Source organism: Pseudoliparis swirei, chromosome 23 (genome assembly GCF_029220125.1).
Source record: "Pseudoliparis swirei isolate HS2019 ecotype Mariana Trench chromosome 23, NWPU_hadal_v1, whole genome shotgun sequence".
NCBI lineage: Eukaryota > Metazoa > Chordata > Actinopteri > Perciformes > Liparidae > Pseudoliparis > Pseudoliparis swirei.
The window spans coordinates 20,123,861-20,146,870 of record NC_079410.1 but is presented as its reverse complement, the minus strand read 5'-3'; the positions used below and the strand labels follow the sequence as shown (position 1 = coordinate 20,146,870).

General features: G+C 44.2%; 2 protein-coding genes across 8 annotated transcripts in view; both read left to right on the top strand.

Annotated features, from left to right (window-relative positions):
- Positions 1-22,059, top strand: part of traf7 (TNF receptor-associated factor 7) — a 22,934-nt gene extending 875 nt beyond the window's left edge. Inside the window, exons 2-23 of one of the 7 annotated variants that reach the window (XM_056408189.1) lie at positions 1,526-1,692; positions 2,407-2,467; positions 3,187-3,275; positions 3,499-3,612; positions 3,709-3,801; positions 5,088-5,121; positions 5,218-5,440; positions 5,540-5,674; positions 5,810-5,905; positions 6,011-6,132; positions 6,452-6,525; positions 6,664-6,712; positions 7,009-7,136; positions 11,285-11,367; positions 11,475-11,514; positions 11,632-11,748; positions 12,846-12,968; positions 15,031-15,150; positions 16,216-16,347; positions 18,098-18,217; positions 19,213-19,347; positions 20,703-22,059. In XM_056408189.1, the coding sequence (XP_056264164.1) occupies positions 2,416-2,467; positions 3,187-3,275; positions 3,499-3,612; positions 3,709-3,801; positions 5,088-5,121; positions 5,218-5,440; positions 5,540-5,674; positions 5,810-5,905; positions 6,011-6,132; positions 6,452-6,525; positions 6,664-6,712; positions 7,009-7,136; positions 11,285-11,367; positions 11,475-11,514; positions 11,632-11,748; positions 12,846-12,968; positions 15,031-15,150; positions 16,216-16,347; positions 18,098-18,217; positions 19,213-19,242 (1,974 nt within the window). In that variant the 5' untranslated portion in view covers positions 1,526-1,692; positions 2,407-2,415 and the 3' untranslated portion in view covers positions 19,243-19,347; positions 20,703-22,059. Of the gene's footprint in view, positions 1-1,525; positions 1,693-2,406; positions 2,468-3,183; positions 3,276-3,498; positions 3,613-3,708; positions 3,802-5,087; positions 5,128-5,217; positions 5,441-5,539; positions 5,675-5,809; positions 5,906-6,010; positions 6,133-6,451; positions 6,526-6,663; positions 6,713-7,008; positions 7,137-11,284; positions 11,368-11,474; positions 11,515-11,631; positions 11,749-12,845; positions 12,969-15,030; positions 15,151-16,215; positions 16,348-18,097; positions 18,218-19,212 lie in introns of all 7 variants that reach the window. The other 6 variants (XM_056408187.1, XM_056408188.1, XM_056408185.1 and 3 more) reach the window with 6 other exon arrangements.
- LOC130189374 (uncharacterized) lies at positions 7,143-11,367 on the top strand. The gene is made up of 2 exons (XM_056408195.1): positions 7,143-9,452; positions 9,801-11,367. Exon 1 carries the CDS (start codon positions 7,741-7,743, stop codon positions 8,737-8,739), a length of 999 nt encoding a protein of 332 aa, XP_056264170.1. The 5' UTR covers positions 7,143-7,740; the 3' UTR covers positions 8,740-9,452; positions 9,801-11,367.
- Positions 22,060-23,010: the final 951 nt, after the last annotated feature.

Below are 23,010 nucleotides of genomic sequence, written 5' to 3'. Positions count from 1 at the left end.
ATCTAGCTGTTTTGGGCTGTCACTCGCCCCCCCCCCTCCCCTTTGTCTCTGTGGCTCTCCCTCCCCTCTCAGCCTTGCCCGGTGTGTTTTTGAGGGGTTGCAGATGCTGGTCACCTAATAGTTCCCGTGATTAAATTGTTGATAGGACCTTTGGGTCAGTGCTGCCTCAGTCAGACAGCTGTTTTGTTTGTTTTTCTTCTTCCCCCTGCTGCTTGGCCCTGCGTGTCTCCGGAGGAGGGTCATACACTTGAATGAGAAACCATCAGTGCACGTTGTGTCGTGCAAAGATGAGTTAATTGAAAATGTGCGATGAAAGTAAAAAAGACCAGCTGACGTTCCTCTTTCGTTCAATTTGAACTTCCTCCTCTCGGCTCGTGCTGCTGAGATTGAGCGTTCTAATACGTTATGCACATTGTAATGTCACTTTTAGTAAGCGCAGTAAACCATCAGGTTGAGCATAACTGGAACTCTTTGCAGCTTTCAGAACACGGGGTATGATATTGACGAGAACATATGCCAGATGACATAGCTGGTCTTATCACAACAACGTATCAACATTTGATTGTTATGTTGCACACTTCTCATGAAAATATTAGTTTCTAAGCAGTGTTCAGCCATTGCAGAGTGTGCTCACAGTGTCATTTTCTTTAACACTTCTACAAACTAATTTCAAAGCAAAAGGAATGTGTATGTTGTTACGACTGAAGTGGAATCATTATGTTAGATTGTGTTGTTGTGCTTGAGGCCAGTAAAGTAGGTTAAACATCTATTAAACAACAGTCGCTCCGCTGTACATGTTCCATACAGCACTGCCTCTATTCCTAAATTGCATTCAGCTGTCCGGCAGCAACTGGCAGCTTCTAACATTTCTTGGGTCAAGTGTTGGTGCGTGTTTTTATTTCTTATTCTCTCTGGTGAAACACAAAGCTGACGTATGGCCAACATTATGTATCCATGCCAGCTTCAGTCAGGCTCCGTCAGAGTCTTTGTACTATGTGGTACAACCATAAACCGTAAATAAGAAGTGGACATAGTTATTGTGAAATCGACATTAGTTGGTGGACTACGGTTTAAAAAAAACAAGATTTGGCTTTTGGCTTTTTGCAACCAATGAACGGAAGTGACCATATTTGGACTGCGTAGGCTAGTCAGCCTGCCCTAAATCAGACTCTGCTATATGGCCTATAGAACTAACTGGACCATCATTTACTCAATGAACATCATGCTGTATTGAATACGACTTGAATCTAGACATCGAGACCATATAGACTTGTTTACAATGTTAATTGAGGGAATACATCAAGAGAGAAGACTTGTTTTCTCATACAACCAGAGGAGTCCCCTGCTGATCAGTGGAGAGACGATGAATGTTCAAGACACTTCCGCATTTGGCTCGACTCGTCCAGAACTGGAGGTCACCGCCATGTTCTCAACATATTTCCCTCACTGTCCTCCTCGCTAATGCTCCCCTTTCGATTTCTCTCCACCTCTCTGCACCCTTCCATGTCCTCCTTCCTCCCTCTAGGCCTAGCATTCCAGCTGACTGCCAACTGTTCGTCTGCGACTGCTTCGAAGCAGCGGTGAGACTCTTCGCTCCAACCGAAACCCTCCGGAGGAGCGGCGGCAGCCGCCACAGCAGCCCTCCCGCTTCCCCCCCTCCGCACTCCCATCCCAGCAGACTCTGGCAACCAGGTGAGAGAACAATGACCGCGTTTACATGCATTCGAATAACTGTCTTAGTCGGACTGAAATCGAATTATCCGTTTCATGTGAACACCTTTGTTCGACTATGTGCGGTCCGACTACGATCCGATTAACACCCCTGGATAACTCGATCCGATCCGGTTGATAATTCGACTATCGCGGCATGTAACGGTGAATTGGATTAGGAACTGGACTTTGTGTCTTTGCGCATGCTTGAGATCCCGCCGCCCTCCTCCCCCCCTCCCTCCCATGTCGTGACCCGGAAGTCGAAAGAGACGATAATGTCACTATTTACATCATGCAAGAATAGTAGAGGGATGCAGCTTCGCCTTGCTCTCTGTTCGCCATCTTTCTCGAAATGTTGTTGTTGTTGGTTGTTGTTGGCAGTGGTGAAGAGGTCAAGCGGAAATGGCTGTATCACCACGAGTTGTAATGAAAACAGCGCCACCTATCGTATCAGATGTGACATGCTTTTGGCCAATGATTGGAATTACTTACTGCCATGTATATTGGGATAATAGCAGATCCCCCAAAAGATAGCATAGTCCGACTAAAGCAAGATTCGAATTATACCATCATGTAAACGCACTGAGTGGTGTGAGTTGGAGATGAACCTTTTATGAATACCCCGGTAATTACCATGTCCGTTTAAATCATTCTATCCTGTAACTCCATCCCCGTACAACCCTCCTTTCTTCGCAGGAGAGCAGGATGGAGGCTACATTCGGGCCGACGTTCTCAGCCGTGGCTGCTGGAGCGAAAGGTGTTCACACAAATATTATTCCCCTCTATAAATGCTCTCTCTTTCTCGCTTGAGAGAATGCCATCATTACCTTCGCATTGAAAATGCCGGAAGGTTATGTTTTGATCGCCGTGTATTTATTTATTTGTATGCGTGTTATTCGCAAAACTCAAAAAGTATTGAACCGAATTGCATGAAATTTGGTGGGATGATTGTTTATTATCCGGGGACCAGTTGATTAGATTTTGGGATCGATCGGGTCAAAGGTCAAGGTCAAAGGTCATGAACAGGTCAAAATCTTTCGCAGAACTCAAAAAGTATTGAACCGAATCGCATGAAATTTGGTGGGATGATTGTTTATTAGCCGGGGACCAGTTGATTAGATTTTGGGATCGATCGGGTCAAAGGTCAAGGTCAAAGGTCATGAACAGGTAAAATCTTCTTGAATCACATGGAATTTGGTGGGATGATTGGTTATTATCCGGGGACCATTTGATTAGATTTTGGGATCAATCGGGTCAAAGGTCAAGGTCAAGGTCATGGAAAGGTCAAAATCTTTTTTTACCATAGCACGATACATTTTTGTCCAATTGGCATGCAACTAATGCCAAAATGTTCATAATTCAATGCCCAATCTTGTGATATGCGAAGGTATGCGCTCTACCGAGTGCCCGTTCTAGTCTTGATCTGTTTTGGGGGGGTTTTGTTGCTGAGAATTTGCCCTCGTGTGTTTTCAGCAGAAGGTTCCAGCAGCTACAAGCAGCACAGAAGAACTCCCTCCTCCTCGAGCACTCTGACCTACTCTCCCCGGGATGACGACGACGGAATGGTACACACACACACCTACACACACCTACACACACACACACACAAAACCGTTGATGTTTTAAGCCAAGTTAATGTGTTCAAGATCTCAAAGATATCAACATTGATTGTGAAGTTTTGCGAAGCTGATCATCAGGTTGACTGTAAACGTAAAAGGGACCATCTTTCAGAATGATATTCGGTTTGTGGTGGTATGGTTAGGCCGTGACCTCTTCTCCTCCTCCCAGCCTCCTATGACTCCTCGGAGGTCAGACTCGGCCATCTCAATCCGATCGCTCCACTCCGAATCCAACATGTCTCTGCGCTCCACTTTCTCTATGCATGAAGAGGAGGAGGACACGGTACGAGCCCATAGCACATATACGCCGTCAAACGTATGACTACAAACGCATGTTTAAAAAAAAAAATCAAAAATTTATAAACCAGTTTGTGTGCAGGAGCCCCAGGTGTTTGCCGAACAGCCATCCGTAAAGCTTTGCTGTCAGCTGTGCTGTAACGTCTTCAAGGACCCCGTCATCACCACATGCGGGGTGAGTTTATTGCCTTTTCCAGCCTTTCCTCCATTTTCCTCATCCTCTTTGCCCCCCTCTCTTCTGCCTTGTCTTTTTCTTTAGATTTACTGTGGGGAACTTTTTAACCGGTTACGAAACAGTCTCAAGTTAAAACGGATGCCTCCACATGATCTTCATAATGATCTTCATAAGTAAATGAGACCATCAGCGAGAAGATTGGTTGTTTCTGCATAGTCATGCTTTACGCTTTTTATTGGTGTCACCGGCTCAGATTCTGGCCAAATCAGATGAAATAATACAGGTTAGCCAGAGAATCAGAGGACCCAGCTCCTCCTAAAGGTGCGTTCACAACAAAAGCGAAACTATTTTTTCGCGCGACCGAATCCCATGAAAAGTCAACATACAGACGCGTGTGACATTTTCCCGGGCGGTGCGTTTGGGGCGTTTAGGGCGACGCGTTTTCAGCATCACAATTTTCGCCCCGAGTTGAAATATTTCAACTTTGAGGCGGTCATCTCGCAACTCGGGCCAATCAGCTCTTGAGTTCCGCTCTCGTAGCGCTGGAAGCGGAAGTCTTCCAGACGTAACAGTAACTTCATCGGTGAAAGTGACAGAGCTGAGTGAGCCTACGGGTGACGTCATGAATCCAAACACGAGGGCGTTAGTGTGTGGGATGTCCACAACAAGTATAAAGCAGAACTAGTGGTTAGTTATTCTGGTGGATGAAGGAGATGATAACGGTCTTTACGGAGACGAGACATAGAGATAAGCCCCGCCCCTCGCGGAGCGTCTCGACGCTCATGGTGGAAACACGGTGAATGGTCGAGTGAGTAAACTCACGCGTTTTGGGCGACGCGAAAAATCGCTTCGCTTTTGGTGTGAACGCACCTGAAGCCAGGAGCAGAGCTTCACCCTGTGGGAGCCAACAAAGACGTGCTGCTCGAGGACCAGACCGCATTGCTGGGCTCCGTGAGAGGGAGTGAGACACAGGAGAACCAGAAGCAGCACTTAGCGGGGCACAATGCCAGAGCCCGCTGCAGTAAAATGAGACAATTTCTAAAGGGACCCTGGTACTGGGGAACACTCCCCCTTTGGTCCACAGGGGCCGCCAAAATCAACCAAAAGTGACATTTCCTTGTGGTAACTTTAAAACTCTGCTCCACCTTCATGTGAAACATCTTTTAAACATTTTTTTAAAGGTAGCGCAATCGAAATCAACGGATATGAAGTTTGGGTGAATGTTTTGTTGTTATAAGAGAAAAAAAAATAAAACAAACATTCCATTGTTTTCCTTCCTTCCTCAGCACACATTCTGCAGACGATGTGCCTTGACTTCCGGTGAGAGTGCGTTCCTTTAAAAAATAAAAAATTATAATAATAATTAGAGCGGCTGGCTTTAATCTAACTTTACGTTTGTGTGCCTCCTCCTCGCAGACAAGTGCCCGGTGGATGCGGCTAAGCTAACGGTCGTGGTCAACAACATCGCGGTCGCCGAGCAGATCGGAGAGCTGTTCATTCACTGTAAATACGGCTGCAGGGCCACGGCCAGCGCTGCAGGCGGGGCCGACGCCTGCACCTCCACGGTGGCCGGCAAACCCGGCGCGTACGAGGTGGACCCGCTGGGCTGCCCGTTCACCATCAAGCTGTCCACGCGCAAGTAGGGGCCGAGTGTTTGAACGCATTGCAAACCCTGTTGCCCCCCCCCCCCCCCTGCTGTTTTTGTATTTATTTATTCAAATGTTTACCTTCTCTGCAGAGAACACGAGGCCAGTTGTGACTACAGGCCGGTCCGCTGCCCCAACAACCCTTCCTGCCCCCCGCTGCTCACCATGAACCTGGAGGCTCACCTCAAAGAGTGCGAGCACATCAAGTGTCCACACTCCAAATATGGGTGAGTCCTTAAAAAACCCAAAAAACACACACTTTAATTTCTTGCATATTATGCTACTGCATACTATTTGTCTGTCAATGTGTGCTACACACTCCTCTACCGTTTCACTCATCGGCCTCTCCTCTTCTCCAACAGCTGTACGTTCATCGGTAACCAGGACACGTATGAAACGCACCTGGAGGTGTGTAAATTTGAGGGCCTGAAGGAGTTTCTGCAGCAGACTGATGACAGGTGAGCAGACACACGGAAAGCTGAGTGTCTCCCGAGTATTTCTCAAATTGAAAAACAGAGACAATGATGACTGTTTGAAACCCCCTGACCTTTGACCCTGCTTAGGTTCCACGAGATTCAGCTGACTCTGGCCCAGAAGGACCAAGACATTGCTTTCCTGCGGTCCATGTTGGGCAAACTGTCTGAGAAGTTAGATCAGCTCGAGAAGAACCTGGAGCTCAAGTTTGGTAAGACACAGTAGAGACGGACATTCCTCTGTTTCAGCCCAAACGAAGAATGCACTCTGCTGTCTCACATTTAAAGTACTTACCTACAGAAGTGAACTAATAGGAAGTGTCAAAGTATCACGCCTGTCTAAAGCCTGTGGTGTCACAGTGACTACTACTACACTGATTTCAGATCAGTGTTTTGAATCTGAGTTTGGGTCTGTGAATTAGTATCAATGGAGGCAACGCTGCATTTGTGCATTCCTTATTCCTTGTTTAAGCACAGCATCTTCACTGCAGGCTTTTTCTTAAAGTTAGTGTGCATGTGTCTGTCTTTCAGATGTGTTGGATGAGAACCAGAGTAAACTGAGCGAGGACCTTATGGAATTTCGTCGAGACGCTTCCATGCTTAACGTAAGTGTGTGTGCACCTTGCAGGGGAGAGAGAGAAGATGTGTATGTGTGTTTGTCTGAATGAGGATGGAATACACGGATTGGGGTTGATGAGCTGTAGCTGGAGAACAAATCGCTTTACGGTGTCGTCTCTCTGCAGGATGAGTTGTCCCACATCAATGCCAGGCTCAACATGGGGATCCTGGGATGTAAGTGTCTGCCCCGTCCGTCCTCCTCTTGAAGAATCCTTTTTGTCTTTTCAACGTTCTTCACATCTTTCAGTGGAGTGAAGCATTTGATAAACACATTTTAAACAACTTCTGTTCCCTCCTCTTCCTTACTCCCCCTCACCGTCTGTCCCTTTCTTCCTCCTTTCCTCATCTGCCCGTCTCTCTCTCTTTTTCTTCTTCATCCTCTCGTCTCCGCTTCAATCGTATTCCTCCCTCCTTTCGCTTCCAATGACAAACACATATCCGGTCTTTCCCGTCTCTGCTCCTGTGTGTAGCATACGACCCCCAGCAAATCTTCAAGTGTAAGGGGACCTTCGTTGGCCACCAGGGCCCCGTGTGGTGTCTGTGTGTCTACTCCACCGGAGACCTACTCTTCTCCGGATCCTCAGATAAGACGATCAAGGTAACATCAACACCCCCCCCCCCCCACACACACACACCAAGCCAGTATTGTCACGACGCTATTAGAGTGGACCCAATAGCACGACTCAGACAGGAGTAACAAAGTTTACTGTCTTTGGTTGGAAACAGGCTGGGTCAAAACCGGGAGATCAGTCGAAGAAGCAAACAAGTCCAAAAAGGGGCGGGGCAGAGAATCAGAGGTCAGGGCAGGCAGGCAGGGTCAGAACAGGCAGGTCAGGAATAGACTCTAATAACACTGGAGAACTTGGCACGAAAACACAAGACAATCTGGCAGAGGACAAGTGGAAGTGAGGGAGCTAAATAGTGAGGGACTAATGAGGAGCTGCAGGTGAGAAGGGCGTGAGGACCAGGTGAAGGGAATGAGGGACTAACGAGGTGATCAGAGGCAGGTGAGGGGAGTTGGACTGACGAGATGGTGTGACAGGATGAAAACAACTATTACAAAAAGGAAGGCGTGGAGCTAAACTGTTACAAGGCATTCTAGAGAAAATCATCCAACAAAAAAAGTACTTCTGCCATGTTGGGAAAGAGACAGGGCCAAGCAGGAGTGTTTCGCATGGAGCAGTGAAAAATTAGCCAAAGATATGTCATTGGATCAGATAACATTCACCCCTGCAATACCGCTATCAATTACACCACCATGGCTATTTCCCTCAGTGTCAGTTGATCTTTATTTTTTAGACAAAGGCCAAGCATTTAAACACAATAATAACGTGGCAGGAATGGTGGAGGATAGACTGGAGACGACATACTTATCATTTATTCCAGCATTTACAGATGGATCAAAAGACCCTGAAACAGGGAGAACTGGGTTTGCAGTCACCATACCGTCCTTAAGATATGAAGTTAAAAAGAGAACCTCAGAGCATCTGTCTGTGTATACAGTGGAGACGTGGGCCATTTTAACAGCACTGCAGTGGGTAGAGGAGGTTCGGGTCGAAAAAGTCATTGTCTGTTCAGACTCTAGTTCAACACTATCCTCATTACAATCATTTACATCACATAGCAGGCAGGATTTAATTAATGAAATATATGAAACACTGTTTTGTTTAAAAAATATGGGTATTGTCGTAGCCTTTATGTGGGTACCAGCACACAGGGGGGTGCAAGGAAACGAAAGAGCAGATACACTAGCAAAACAAGCGTTAGAAAGGCAGCACAAGATGGACATTTTACACAGCAAAGCAGAAGTTAAAACAATTATCAAAAGAAACATTATTAAGGAATGGCAGCATAGTTGGGATGTAGGGGAAACAGGAAGACATCTGTATGCTGTGCAGAGGGAAGTTGGCAAAGGGAGGCCAGCTAGAAGAAGCACCGCAGAAGAAAACATAGTAACCAGACTGAGGATTGGGCACACAAGGCTGAACAAAACAATGCATCTCGTAAATAAACACCCAACAGGACGATGTGAGCACTGTCAAGTACCAGAATCTGTAGAACATATAATTTTTCATTGTCAGAAATACACACTTGAGCGACACATGTTGAAGAGGAAGCTGGGAGTGGAGGAACTAAATCTAACAGATGCGTTAAAATTGGGGGCAGGACAGGTATTACACAGGGTGTCCGCGGGTCCTTAAAAAGTCTTAAATTGCTTTTCCTAAAAATAAGGCCTTAAAAAGTCTTAAATTGTCTTAAATTCAGATTGGATTGGTCTTAAATTTTTTGGGTGTCATGTCATTAGGAATATGAGGCAATCTGTTCCGCCAGGTCCGTATTTTGCTCCGGTCGCTCTGCGGTGTCTCTGGTGTCACCGGGGCCACGCCCCTTCTCTTAAAGGGGCCCCGCGTATTCGGTCCCATCCCCGACAACGTGAAGCATCGACTAGTTTAGAAAACATGCAGGATGCAAGTTCAACAACGGCTTGAAAAGAACGAGTGTTTCTGGTCACGGTCGGTGAATTGCTTCTGAAGCTGCGTTATGTGTCGGGAGACTTTCCAGCGGTGGAATCTCACGAGCAGAGCAAGAAGCACAGAGACTAGCGAAGGCCGCCAGCAGCGCGCGGGGCTAGCTGCTGCTCCGCCGCGAGCTGCTGCTCCGCTGCTCGCAACGACGTCAACGCTACAACGCTGGAGGTCACCGGAGGAAATCCAGCGCCGTGCAACAAAGAGCTCATCACCGAAGACCAACGCTGCGGTGCGTTCTTCATTCTGTTCCACGAGACTCTGGACCAGACCACCGCGAGCAGACAGCTGGACTTCATGTGCGTTATTGGTGAAATGACCACGTCCAGTCAGGATCCTCTGGAGCTCATGGGCCATGACACGCCCAGGACCTACTTCAGCACCTCAAAGTAAGTCTACCATAAATATATGTATTAACTATCCTCTTGTATATGAGTATGTGTATCATATAGTTAAGCTTTACTCATGTGTCAAGTTAATAACAGCTATGCATAGGCGCACTACACATTAATTAGACTAACAATAGTTTTAGAATGGTAGTAAGTAGAGTGGTGTTTACCTGTCAATATGTCTACATAGTATTCACTAGGCTCAAGAGATGGCTCATGTTGCTTAATTTGTAAAAATGGTATTCATTCATATTTATCCAGTCTGACATTAATCTGAAGTGGTGTGTCATAAGAGATGTGTTGACTGTTGTATGGCTAATGTCTGCCTTTTTTCTTTATTTTTTCCAGGAAAATGGACCAAATGTCAACTGGAAGTTTTTATATTCATACAGTTTGAAAAGGATTGTTTTCCTCGTATATTCACAAAAGCTCAGGAGTAGACATGAACCTGTGCACAAACATCCATCACATAGAGACATGAGAACTCACACACACACACACACACACACATACATTATATTATGTAAATTAATTTGCATTTTAAAAGCAGCTGGAATTGTTATTTTATAGATTTTTTTGTTCAAAAGGAACTATGTTGCACGTATTTTTTAAATATATTTACTTAATTTTATAGACATTTGTTCATGGGACTTAAATGTTCTGAAAATGTATTAATAAATATAATTTACAACAGCAATGACATTTGTGTTATCCTTTTGCATTACACCATACTGTTAATTTTGAACAGACATCAGTGTGTTTACTTTGAATTAATTAATTTAGATTAATGTATATTTCCATCGTAAGTTAGGTCTTAAATTTTATTTAGACGTGGTCTTAAAAAGTCTTAAAAAGTCTTAAATTTCACTGGTTCATTCCTGTAGACACCCTGTTACAATATTTGAAAGAAACAGGATTAAGCAATAGAATTTAAAGCACTGACATTTTTGAATCTCCCTTTTGTTTTGTTTGGTTTATTGATTTTGTTTTGTGGGTATTTTGTTGGGTTTGGTTTTGTTTGTTTGGTTTTGTAAGGGGATAGGGTACTCTGGTCCACACTCCACTACAGTAGGTGGCGGAAATGCACCGTTCACTGGATGCCATCCGCCTAAAAATTTAAAAAGGAAGAAGAAGAAGTAAACTGTTACAAGTATAGCGCCTTCCAACTCACGGATGTCCTACTCAAACTTCTCCAGTGTACATGTAGCAACACACCCACACCAACGCAACAACCCTTTGCGGCCTCACGCGCTGCTATTTCAGCCACCCACTTCTGATAACCGCCGCCCACAACCTTGTTTGGTAATGTCAATCTGGATTCATAGATTTGTTTTTTAATGCTCATCATTTACTCAAGAACTAGAAGAAACATGAGCTACCCACATGAGTATGAGCACGAGGGCAAAGCAAAGTACTGCTGTGGTACAAGAAAGTACAAAGATCTGTTTGAGCGTACGCTATATTTAGAATACGCTCAGCGCTTTACCTTTCAGAAGGGGAACTGAAGCCGTTGCATCAGTCTATGCTCTCGGCACGTTACGAGACTCCTTTTTTCACAACATTTGACATTTGAACTCGCTGAACACAGATGTGGCCGGTCTGCCACGGTTTGGGTCGCTAGCCGGGGTTAATGCTTGCCTTTGGAGAATCAGCACTAACCCTTCTTCAAACACCAAACGTCACACAAACAAACTAACCGATCGAGGGAGCGGTGGAGGAAACAGCTTCAGTCCCCTTCAGAAAAGAGTCGTTAGACACTGGCCTGTTAAGAGGCCTAGAAATGCACACAAACACGACCGGTGTTTTCATTTCCCCTCCTCTCTTGCTCTCAGGTATGGGACACCTGCACCACCTACAAGTGTCAGAAAACCCTCGAGGGGCACGACGGCATCGTTCTGGCTCTGTGCATCCAAGGGTAACAGAAAGCACACAAAACAACACACCCGAAGTCGCACGTCAACTGGGAATGACGAGCCCCACCCACCCACCCAAAGCATGACTCGTTGATATTTGTCTCCATAGAAACCGGCTGTACAGTGGATCTGCAGACTGCACCATCATCGTAAGTGGCCTGCGCGTCTCTAGCTTCCTCTTTTCCTTTTTTTAAATGCCAAATGTGCCCAACTATTGTTATTTGTTACATAAATTGTGTGTTGTGTCTCTGTTGCATTTGGCGTAGGTGTGGGACATCCAGACGCTGCAGAAAGTCAATACTATCCGTGCCCATGACAACCCTGTGTGCACGCTGGTCTGCTCCCACAGCATATTGTTCAGCGGCTCCCTCAAGGCCATCAAGGTACAGTCATGTTACGGTTCATTGAATCGTGTGAACGCAGAAGGTGGAGCGCCATCTTGACCGACTTAATAGGTTTCAAGTGACTGTCAGGAAAAACATGAAATTATAAATTACAGTATCAAATAACGACCAGGAAACCGTTTAATTAAATTGAGCACTAGAGTTTAAAAGTGGTTCGGTGAGAGAAGACTGAAGGTAAGGAGCAACGTTTTAGTTCCCATGGTTACAAGATAGTGAGAGAAGGGGATGGGATGATTGTGGTACTTTGTGAGAGTGTGATGTCAACCCTCTTCCACGGGGCTTTCCTTTTCTTACCTCCTCCACCCCACTTCTTTCTGTTTTAGCTTAGTGACATCATGCACTTCACTTCATTTCCCCATGTGTGTGTAGTGTGTGTGTACTAGTGTGTATGTGTCTTCTTTAAAAGGCAATGTAATTACAATAAGAAATAGGATAGACCTTTAACAGAGTTCTCCTTTTTTAATGACTGTAGGAGCCATTAGTTATGTCTGTGTGTTATATGTGTGGGTGTGGAGTCTATCAGGTTGACCACGGGTGGCAGTGTGTACTAGTGTGGCGGGTAGTTTATATATGGGGCACAGAGGTAATGATGTATGGCTGACGGGGAGATCGCATGGTTTTTACCGCAAGCAAGACACACCAGAGGAAGACCAGGAAGTTAATTTATATACGCAGTTGTATTGTCAGACGTAACCGGAATTAAACGGGAACCTCACCCAACGCTAGAAGTGGCCTGAAATCTCTTTGTTAAAGCGAGTAAGGAACAGGATCTTCTCCCGCACCCGGCCGAGTGGCCGAGGACGGAAATCAGTCGCTACCCCAGCAATATTGTTATGATCCCCAAAACTGCAACTTTTAAAAGTCGTATGAGGTTTTGTAAGGTGTAATATTCACAAACAACCAGAAGAGGAAAAAGCTAACTACACCAAAATAAATAAATTAAAACAGGCAGGAAACCAAACCGACTTTGATAGTGCACGACAAAAGATGACACGACACTGGACTAAACTTAAAGTAACCTTTTTCTGTATTCTGTGGGTTTGAAGTTAAAGTGTTTGAGTCTTCCTCGTGTTCAGGTGTGGGACATCGTGGGTACGGAGCTGAAGCTGAAGAAGGAGCTGACCGGTCTGAACCACTGGGTCAGAGCACTGGTGGCCTCCCAGAACCACCTGTACAGCGGCTCGTACCAGACCATCAAGGTAGGAGGAGACAAGGGTAGAACACGTCCACAGGACCACTTCCTGCTTTGATTGTCCGTGAATGAGTTAACACCGTTTTCCACTAAAGCTTTGAATGTCTGTCGTCATGTTTTTATGACATTATCGCGCTACAAATAATCAAATGTAATTGAACGATAAAATCCTCGGATTAAAAAATAATTCTCAATTTGAAAGAAATTGTGACATTTAGATTAAATGAGTCGGTCTTTTTATTTATTTAAAAGGCCAACAACTACATACCGAAGCAGAATATTTAACGAGATAAAAACATCTTACCTTCTTTCCCTTTACGATGCTCTGGAGTTACTGTAAATGTCAATGCTACAAAATTATGAATTTATACGGGTTTCGAGGGAAAGGATGAACGGAAACTTTGTGTGTGTGTGTGTGTGTGTGTGTGTGTGTGTGTGTGTGTGTGTGTGTGTGTGTGTGTGTGTGTGTGTGTGTGTGTGTGTGTGTGTGTGTGTGTGTGTGTGTGTGTGTGTGTGTGTGTGTGTGTGTGTGTGTGTGTGTGTGTGTGTGTGTGTGTGGAGGCTAATCATTGACACGTCCTAGAATGTCGATAATATGGGGCATTTGCTGCGGAAATTGCTGTGACAAAAGCTGCCAAAGATTTAGGGAACAAAACCAAAAAAACCATCTTTTAATATTTTCTCGATAAACTTTGATAACGTAATTCTCTTTTGCACAGATTCCTATTTGGAAATGCAAGGTATAAATGTGTTTTTAGTTTTCATCAGCTTGCTTGCACACTGTAGTTACTGTAGTACTGTCTGATGAATTACAGAGGAAACTTGTAATAGTTGTGCCAATTATTTTTTACGGACTGCCAAGTGGTGCTTTATCCTTTATTGGATGGAATATGTGTCGAGAGAAATAAAGGAAGCTGCCTCGGGACAAAGTTCATCGACAAGACACAAAAAATAACAAAGGTCACAAGTCATTTTGACCAAAAATAGTGCACTATTACATTTAATATGAATTTTAAGCTTAAATTTAAAACACATCAAAGACTTCTGGACTTGGGTTTGACCCTGTTTGGTTTCAATCGTCATTAAATATTCTTTTGATTCTTAGTTTCAGTTGGGTAATATAATACAAATAATGACAAAGACATTTGTGCAGCTGTAAGCAGTAAATATTTAGTTTGTGAAAAGCTGACATTTCTTATTTCATTTTTTATATTTCAAAAGAACGGATCAAATGAATCCATAAAATCATTGCTGAGGGCAACGTTGCCGTTTAGGCGTCACCAACCGTACGGCGACGGACGACGACGCGATCGATCTCAAATGTATATTAATACATTGACTGATCTACGTGCGCAGATCGATTCTCCACTATGGAACAAAAGGACGTGTCATCTTATCCATCGTGAGAGCCATGGACGGGTTCCACATCCTGTGAAAATAGCTTCAGTCTTTGTCTCTCGGTGTGTGTGTGCTGTCAGAAGCAGTTTGTAGTTGAACCATCACTTATTATCATTGACTCGCAAAATCAATAATGCTGATAAATTCTAATTGTTACTTCTCCTTTTTCTTTCTTTTCGCAAACGTGCTCGCCGGCGTGAGATTGTTCATCTGTCCATAAACTCTATAGGGTCCTTTCTTCTGGAGGTGTTAGTGTTAGTTAACATGTTCAACATGACTAAGCAGAAATAAAAAGTTAAAACAACAGAAAGAAAAGTGTTGGATGAGATATGAGAGTCTCATCTCTCCATCTCATCGTGTGGTTTGTGGCCTGTTTTCAGTGCTGCACTGTGATTGGGCAGGTAGCTCAGCGGATTAAACTTGTGATCACTCCACTCTGTGTTGCCATGGAGATGAAAAAGGACAGCTTGCAGCTGTTGAACAACTCACTTTTTCCACTGTTGTGAGAGTGTGTTTATTTATGCGTTTTTCCACCCTTCACTCCCTCTAACGTCCTCGTCACCATCCTCCTCTTCCTCTTTTTAAAGTGTCTTTTTTTTTGTGGGGGGTGGGGGTGTTTCTTACCCATTAGCTCTCTCTGACTTTGTCCCCCCCCCCCCCCCATCTGTCAGATTTGGGACATCCGCTCTCTGGAGTGTGTCCACGTCCTGCAGACCAGCGGGGGCAGCGTCTACTCCATCGCCGTCACCAACCACCACATCGTCTGCGGCACCTACGAAAACCTCATCCATGTAAGAGAGACACACACACACACACACACGCACGCATGATTGACTTCTTTTATTTGTACTTTTTTTCATTCCTGCCTCATGAGCGAAACACAACCGAGTCTCGCCCTCTCTCTGAAGTCACGAGGTGGTTTCTGGTTCCACTTCTACTTTACAGTGTTTGTTTTTTTATTTTTGTACCGCTGAGTAATCAGATTATATTCACACATGGTGATCTTCGCAATAAAAGATCTTTGATGTGTCCAGTCTTGGCCAATCAGCGTTAAGATGTCTACAGCGTCTTCAGTGCACTGTTCAGCCCCTTGTCATGCCGCCTGCATGACAAGGGGGCGGGGCTGCCCAGCGCTCGCTCACAGCGATTGGTCGTGACATCGAGACAGACAGACTTACAGCCAGGGAGTTTAACTCAAAGTAAATGATGAACGGAGTGAACTTGTACGTCGAGGTAGTTACAGAATGTGGTTATTGGTAGTTCTTAAAAAAAGTTCCCGGTTTACATTTAGCTTTACTTGAGGCCAATGAAAGGAAACTTAGAAACGGTCTCCAGTGAGCGAGAGTTTGAATGAGCAAATTCGAAATACAAGAAATGACCATCGACATTTCTCTATTCTTTGCATTAATGTATATACTTTTTTTTTTTTCATTGAATGGTAGATTTGACACTGAACTCGTTCATCTTTATCTCAGTGATAGAGTCCAAATGAGCATAAAATATCACAATGACCCTGGAGTTGTGTCTCTAGCGATGGATATCCGGGACCCCCAAAAAGAATAGGGCGCAGAAGGCCTGCATAGCCGTGTCTGATCACTGCGATGAAGGCACCGTGTAGTTTCTATGAATATCTTGCTGTAGGCTAATACTAATATCAATACCATTTGTTCAGTGTTCAAAAAACTGTGCCGGAAGAAGCTGGTAAAAAGGGAACCATCAGGAAGTTTGACCCATGAAGACCAGACTGAGATCGGACACGGACCTTTGACCAGCTCACAAATCAAAGTCTGAAGACAAACTACAACGACTTCGAAGATGGTGATGATGATGATGTTTGGTGTTTGTCCTCTGCCCAGGTTTGGGACATTGAGTCTAAAGAGCAGGTGCGGACCCTGACGGGTCACGTGGGGACAGTTTACGCTCTCGCTGTCATCGCCACCCCCGACCAGACCAAAGTGTTCAGCGCCTCCTACGACCGCTCACTCAGGGTGAGGAGTGTGTGTGTGTGTGTGTGTGTGTGTGTGTGTGTGTGTGTGTGTGTGTGTGTGTGTGTGTGTGTGTGTGTATGTGTGTGTGTGTTGCCTTCACTGCGGTGTGTCAATGCTGAAGCTAATCAGTGACACATCCTAAAATGTGGATAATATGTGGCATTTAGCAAACATCAAGGGTTAAAATTGAGAAATATAAAAAGAATATATACACACATGTAACACATACACACTACCGGTTAAAAGTTTTAGAGCACTTTCCCCATTTGTCAAGTTTATATTGAAATGTAAGCAGTTCAAGTCCAGTGAATAACCTGAATGGTACAAAGGTCAGTGGTAAACTGCCAGAGGTTAAACAAAAAGGTTTAGGTTACCAAAAACTGAAAAATAATGTACATTCTCCAAAAGGCTTTTTTTCTGGGAACAAGTGATGAGTGATGAACTTGCAGCTGGAAGAAGTTTCTGAACAATATTTTATTTCCACTGTAGAAAGATTGTTATAAGAGTGTTTGGCTGTTGCAATAACTTTGATGAGTCAAACATTTAGATTACATCTTGTTAAAAAAAACAATTACATGATTTATTTTTTATCTCCAATTGTATATTTGTTCTCTTGAGAAATTAAACTACATTTCAATAAAAATTGGAGAAATGTAGGTGTTCTATATATATATATATATACATTAGGGCTGTCAATCGATTAAACAAAATTAACTAATTAATCGCACATTTTGAAATTCATTAATCGCGATTAAAAGTTTTCTTCTTCTTCTTTTTAAAGACAAAACTTCACACAGCGCTGTGTTTTCAAAGAGGCTCCTACCTATAAAGTGCCAGCGAGGTATTTAATATCGTGGATGATAAATTGTTTCTTCAGTGAAACATCCAGATTAGTAAAAAAAAAAAAAGTATATTGAGACCCCATTGGTCCTGTCATCTTTAACACTGGACAGCAGCAGAACCAGTGGCCTTGGTAACTGACTGACATTCAAATATGTCACATTAACCCTCTGGAGGCTGGGCTCATTTTCTCCATTTTACAAAAAAAAATTAATTCACCTTTTAAAGGCTTTTGCATATGACACATACCCACGTGTTCTACATCAAACATTCCAGAACAATCTCAGCTCTATATATATTGAAACACATTGTCCTCGCGCCGTGTTCTCTGGTTCTCTAACTGACAGGCTGCTAATGAGCCTCACCTGTGAGGTGGGAGGTCCTTTGTGATTTACTGAGTGTTCATTGGTTGTTTTTTTCGCTAAATGTTGACAGACAAACGGATTGACAAATCACGTTGAAGGTTTCGTGTGACGAGTTCTTTCCGCGCCGCGTCACCCGACACGTCACCCCTCCATTCCTCTGTGTATCGGAGGGGGAGACGGGAGGAAGGAGGAGCAGGAGGAAACCAGACTGATTCATCCACGAGTTTAAACTGATTACTGCTCCTTATTTTCGCGGAGAAATAATTGTTTTAAAGACGGAAACAGTGTTAAACCGTACTGCCGCGGTTTGACACTCAGGGGAGTGTAAAAACTTCAACAAACACCGGAAGTAAACAAAGTTGCGTTAATTGCGTTAAAATATTTTAGTGCATTAACGCGGCCAAATTAATCGCATAGATTAACGCGTTAACGCTGACAGCCCTAATATATATATATTATATAATTGTATGCCAGTGATGTTGTGATGCAGGGGGGTTAACGTGTGTGTGTGTGTGTGTCCTCTGATGTGTGTGTGTGCTCTCCAGGTGTGGAGCATGGACAACATGATCTGCACCCAGACCCTGCTGAGGCACCAGGGCAGTGTCACGGCTCTGGCCGTCTCCAGGGGGCGCCTCTTCTCCGGAGCGGTCGACAGCACCGTCAAGGTACGCTCCGCCCGCTGCTCCACCTGCTGCGTCTGTCCGTCTGTCCATTTATAATTCTGTTGCTCAAGCGGCTGCCTGTTTTATTATCAGTCTCTACTTTGGTTTTCGGTTTCATCCGCCCAGCGGCCGTCAGCCCAGTGGCCACCAACAGCTATTTTTTGAGGTCCTTTTTCAAAAGAAATTTTTTTTACATTTATTTTTTGAATTAACTTTTTCTGTACCAACCGAGCTGTGGACCGGTAACGGGATTCGGGACCGCTGCTTTAGCCCATCATGTGCGTCAATATTACTGTTGATTAGTTTTACAGTTTCCTGGTGGTAGACCAGTGGTGTATAAAGTACCCAAAAGTCATACTTGAGTAAAAGTAAAGATACTTGACTGGAAAATTACTCAAGTAAAAGTAAAAGTCACCTATGAGAATACTACGTGAGTAAAAGTATTAAAGTATCTGATTTTTTTTGTACTTAAGTATCAAAAGTAATTTTCTGATATTAAATGCACTTAAGTATTGAAAGTAAAAGTAAATGCTGTTAATAAAAAAAACAAAGGGTCAGAACTTTTAGAATTATGAAATTTATTTGTTTGGGTGCTGTGGCCGCCATGAACAAGGAGTATGAGCTCAGATGAACTTAGCAATATATGAATACTATGAAACTACTAAAATATAAAAACACGATTAACACAGAAAAAAGCAGAACCAAAAGTAACAACCAGAATCATCACTTTAAAGTGAAAAATGTATTGTTCATCTTCAAAAGAAGTTGATTTTCAAAATGGACAGATTTCAGTGTCGCTCTTCTTGGACTGAAGACGAGTCCTGAAGAGCCGTTCACCTGGTGCAGGTAGAGTGTGTCTAGCTTCACAGGCCCTGATGATGCAGGTAGTGTGTCTAGCTTCACAGGTCTGGTGCAGGTAGAGTGTGTCTAGCTTCACAGACAGCAGCACACAGTTGGGAAGCATTTCAGCAAGTCAACTGATCCACGTCTCCATCCAGTTGTTTGCTGCTGTCATGCGCTTGAGATGACGAAGAAGAAGTCCTCTTCATCAGATGAACTGGACCTGGTGGCATCACCTAGCTGCAGGGAGGGTTCTTCCATGTGCTGCTTGATTAGTCCATTCCTGAAATAAAGTGAGAGTATTATCGACATGATAGAATTAATAACACTTCCTAACATGTCATGACCCCAACCAACAGTTTTGTACAAAATAGTTTGTTTTAATTTGTGGTTTATACATTTAGTTTCATGCGCTGTCCGTGCATCCAGAGTTGATTTGTGAATATGTACTTGTATCTCTGCAGTTAAACACAACAACAGTCCCAAATCAATATCGTCGCCATTACTGGACCGTCACTCTTATAATATTAATACAAATAATAATAATAATGCTGTAATGATTAGCATTATATTATAGCTAAGACGACTCAAATCAACAAATTCTCACAACTGTCAACACTTCTTCAGCTCATTAACTCGCTAGAGATCCGTCTACTCCACTCACGATAATTGTCTCATTTAATTGACGATAGCTAGCGAACGTTAGCCTAACGTACAACATGCGTAGGACAATCAGACACCTGTCTCCCCCTCTCCTGCCAAAGATATAACTTACTCCAATCCTGAGGACAACACTGCTAGATATCTTAACAGGTTTATGATGATTATCAAAACTAAACATTAACGTTGCGGCTCATGGGATTAATCTTAATTTACCTCAATGTGTTTCCTGAGGTTGGATAGTGAGTTGTTGAAGGCCAATATCTCCGTAGCTTTCGGTCGGCATGAGAGGCACTTCATCCGGTAGGAAGGAACTTTCACTCCGACAAAAGAAAAGAGTTCGCCCAAATATGGCCTCGGACGTTGATCTTGGTCCCCGTGGTTGTTCGAGTAGCTTCCATTGCTGCTCCACATGAAATGAGTCGTATCTGTAGCCACTCGCTCGCTAACATCCTGGGCATCACTGGGAAGAGAAAACACGCGGCAAGGACCACAGATCCCCAACCTGGTGTTCGTGCTGCGTTCAGGTGCGCTGCGGTGTGTTCCACAACAGTCCCCGATGTGCTGCGTTCAGGTGCGCTGCGGCGTGTTCCACCACAGTCCCCGATGTTTCTCATGATTATTTTTTTCCGTAGTAACGAGTAACGATACTGTTTCAGGGGAAATGTATCGGAGTAAAAGTACAAGTTTTCATTGCAAAATGTAGTGAAGTAAAAGTAAAAGTAAACAGAAATATAAGTAGTAAAATAAAGTACAGATACCCAAAAAAACGACTTAAGTAAAGTAACGAAGTACTTCTACGTCGTTACTATACACCACTGTGGTAGACCAGCTATATGAAAAGTTTCAGAATAAAAGCGTCACAAAGTCGTATCACAGGAACTACATCTCTTGATCTTTAATTTCCTCAGTATCCCTTTTCTGTAATTGCAACTTTATTTTATAATATATTGCATCCTCTCTCTCTCCCTCTCTCTCTCTCTCTCAGGTGTGGACATGCTAAACCAGCTGTTTGATCTGCAGGGGTCCAGTCAACTCCTTTACCAACGGTAACCTTTCCACCTGCCCCCCCCCCCCCCCCCCCCCCCCAAAACACACACACACACGTTCTTTGATTGATTTTAAACGGCTGCAGACCAATAATAATAACCGCCACTTCACCGTTGAGCAAAGCGTTTCTTCTAAAGCTTCGATCGACGGCGCGGCACCAGAAACTGTTTCCGATCTGGACCGACGACGCATACCATTAAAATACGTCTGAGGGCTGGTTTCACAAATGGGGAGCGTCACCACGCTCATTAAAATATGTTTATGACCCCCCCCCCCCCCCCCCACGCACCAGAACAAAGCAAGACGAGGTCATTTTGTGCCAATAAAGCAGCAGCGGTTTTACATTAAAATGTACGTGAGGATTACGTCGGCCTCTTTCCCCAAAGATCAGCTCATACTTCCAAAATCCAAACTATTCCGTTAATGTTACACGAAGACTCCAGTTGTGATGAAGGACGTCTCGATGAAGCCGAGCGCGTTCCCCGTCGGTCCGTTTAACTCCACGTTGTCTCAACCCCCGAGTCCAGCACGCGTTGGCCGATATTTCATGGTCGTCACCCACAACTGTGAAACCAGCCCTTTTTAATGAAAAAAACAAATTACGTTTTAATAAGAGAATGACAGATCTATAGATTTACTGAGTTTTATATTGGTGCCATGGCGGAGCTGAACTCGGAGCCATTACCGGTTGTACAGTCGTGTAAAATAAGATGTGGCCGCCCATGAGACGACTCACTCCTTTCAGACGACGGTCCTTATGTATATGTGAGTGTTTTAATGAGTGCCATATGTCCAGGTGATAACCAAGGAAAGACTGTTCTCCCCTCTTTCTGCCTGACCCCGCCCACCCTGGGGTCAGGGTTCACATAACCACAGATTAATGCTGACTGTTGTTTCATGACTGTAATATGGACCGACGGCAAAGGCGAGCGGTGGGATTGTGTGTAATTGACCTTTGAACTCCCTAAAGGCAAATTAAAAAGAATGTGTTGAGCTAAAGAAGTCCTGCTTTCCTGAATTCTGTTCCAGGACCCATATTGGGTCGAAAACATGAAAACAGAGTAAATATGCCTGGGAGGGTAGTTTCAAGAATCATGTCCATCCAGTTAGACACGTGGGCTAAAACTATGTTTTTACACATGTTCAGCATTATGTTGCCTTCATTTAATTGCAGAAGTGGCCACAACTTAATGTAGCCTTGGTGAGGCGCCTGCACTGGTCACGGTTTCAGTGATGCCTTGTATACTTGTAAGCCTGAGTTGATCACGGATCAATAAAACTGTTGTACACTTTCAGAGTTGTTGCTGTGTTTTATTTCAACAATGGAGCATGGAATTACTAATTCAATTCAGTTTATTTTATATAGCCCAATATCACAATTAACTGGCTACAATCTGTACACATACGACATCCCTGTTCTGAGGACCTCACATCGGATCAGGAAGAATAAAAAAAAATAACAGGAGGCCGGCCCACCAGGCAGGAGGCATCAGACCCAGCCAGGTCCAATGGACCCCATGAGACCAGAAGTCACAAAGACTCCGGGGAGGAAGCAGAGTTAATAATGTGCAATCGAGAGATGGAAATTCATCCATAAGGAGAGAGAAAAGAGGAGAGAGGTGCTCAGTGCATCCTAAATGTCCCCCAGCAGCTATAAGCCTATAGCAGCATATCAAGGGGCTGGACCAGGTGAACCTGATTCAGCCCTAACTATAAGCTCTGTCGAAGAGGAAAGTCTTCAGTCTACTCTTAAACGAGGTGACTGTGTCTGCCTCCCGGACTGAAATTCGAAGCTGGTTCCATAGAAGAGGAGCTTGATAACTAAAGGCTCTGGCTCCCATTCTACTTTTTAAGACTCTAGGAACTACAAGTAGTCCCGCATTTAGTGAGCGCAGCTCTAGTGGGGCAATATGGTACTACAAGCTCCTTAAGATATGATGTTATCAAGCTCCTCTTCTATGGAACCAGCTTCCACCTTCAGTCCGGGATGAATTTTCATCTCAATCACACGTTACTAACTCTGCTTTCTCCCCGGAGTCCTTGTGACTTCACGTCTCATGGGGTCATCGGACCCTATGAGACGACATAGATCCTATCTGCCTGATGGATCATCGAGGTCTGGGTCATGGAATTCCTGCTCCTGACTACGCCACTGTCCTGTTGAGACTCCGCCCACTCCTCTCTACCTCCATCTGCCTGATGGATCGTGGAGGTCTCCATCGTGGTATATGCCTACTATGAACTAT

What these genes read in the sequence shown, in the direction of transcription:
- LOC130189374 (XM_056408195.1), top strand. Translation starts at nt 7,741, where the DNA reads ATGTCATTGGATCAGATAACATTCACCCCTGCAATACCGCTATCAATT.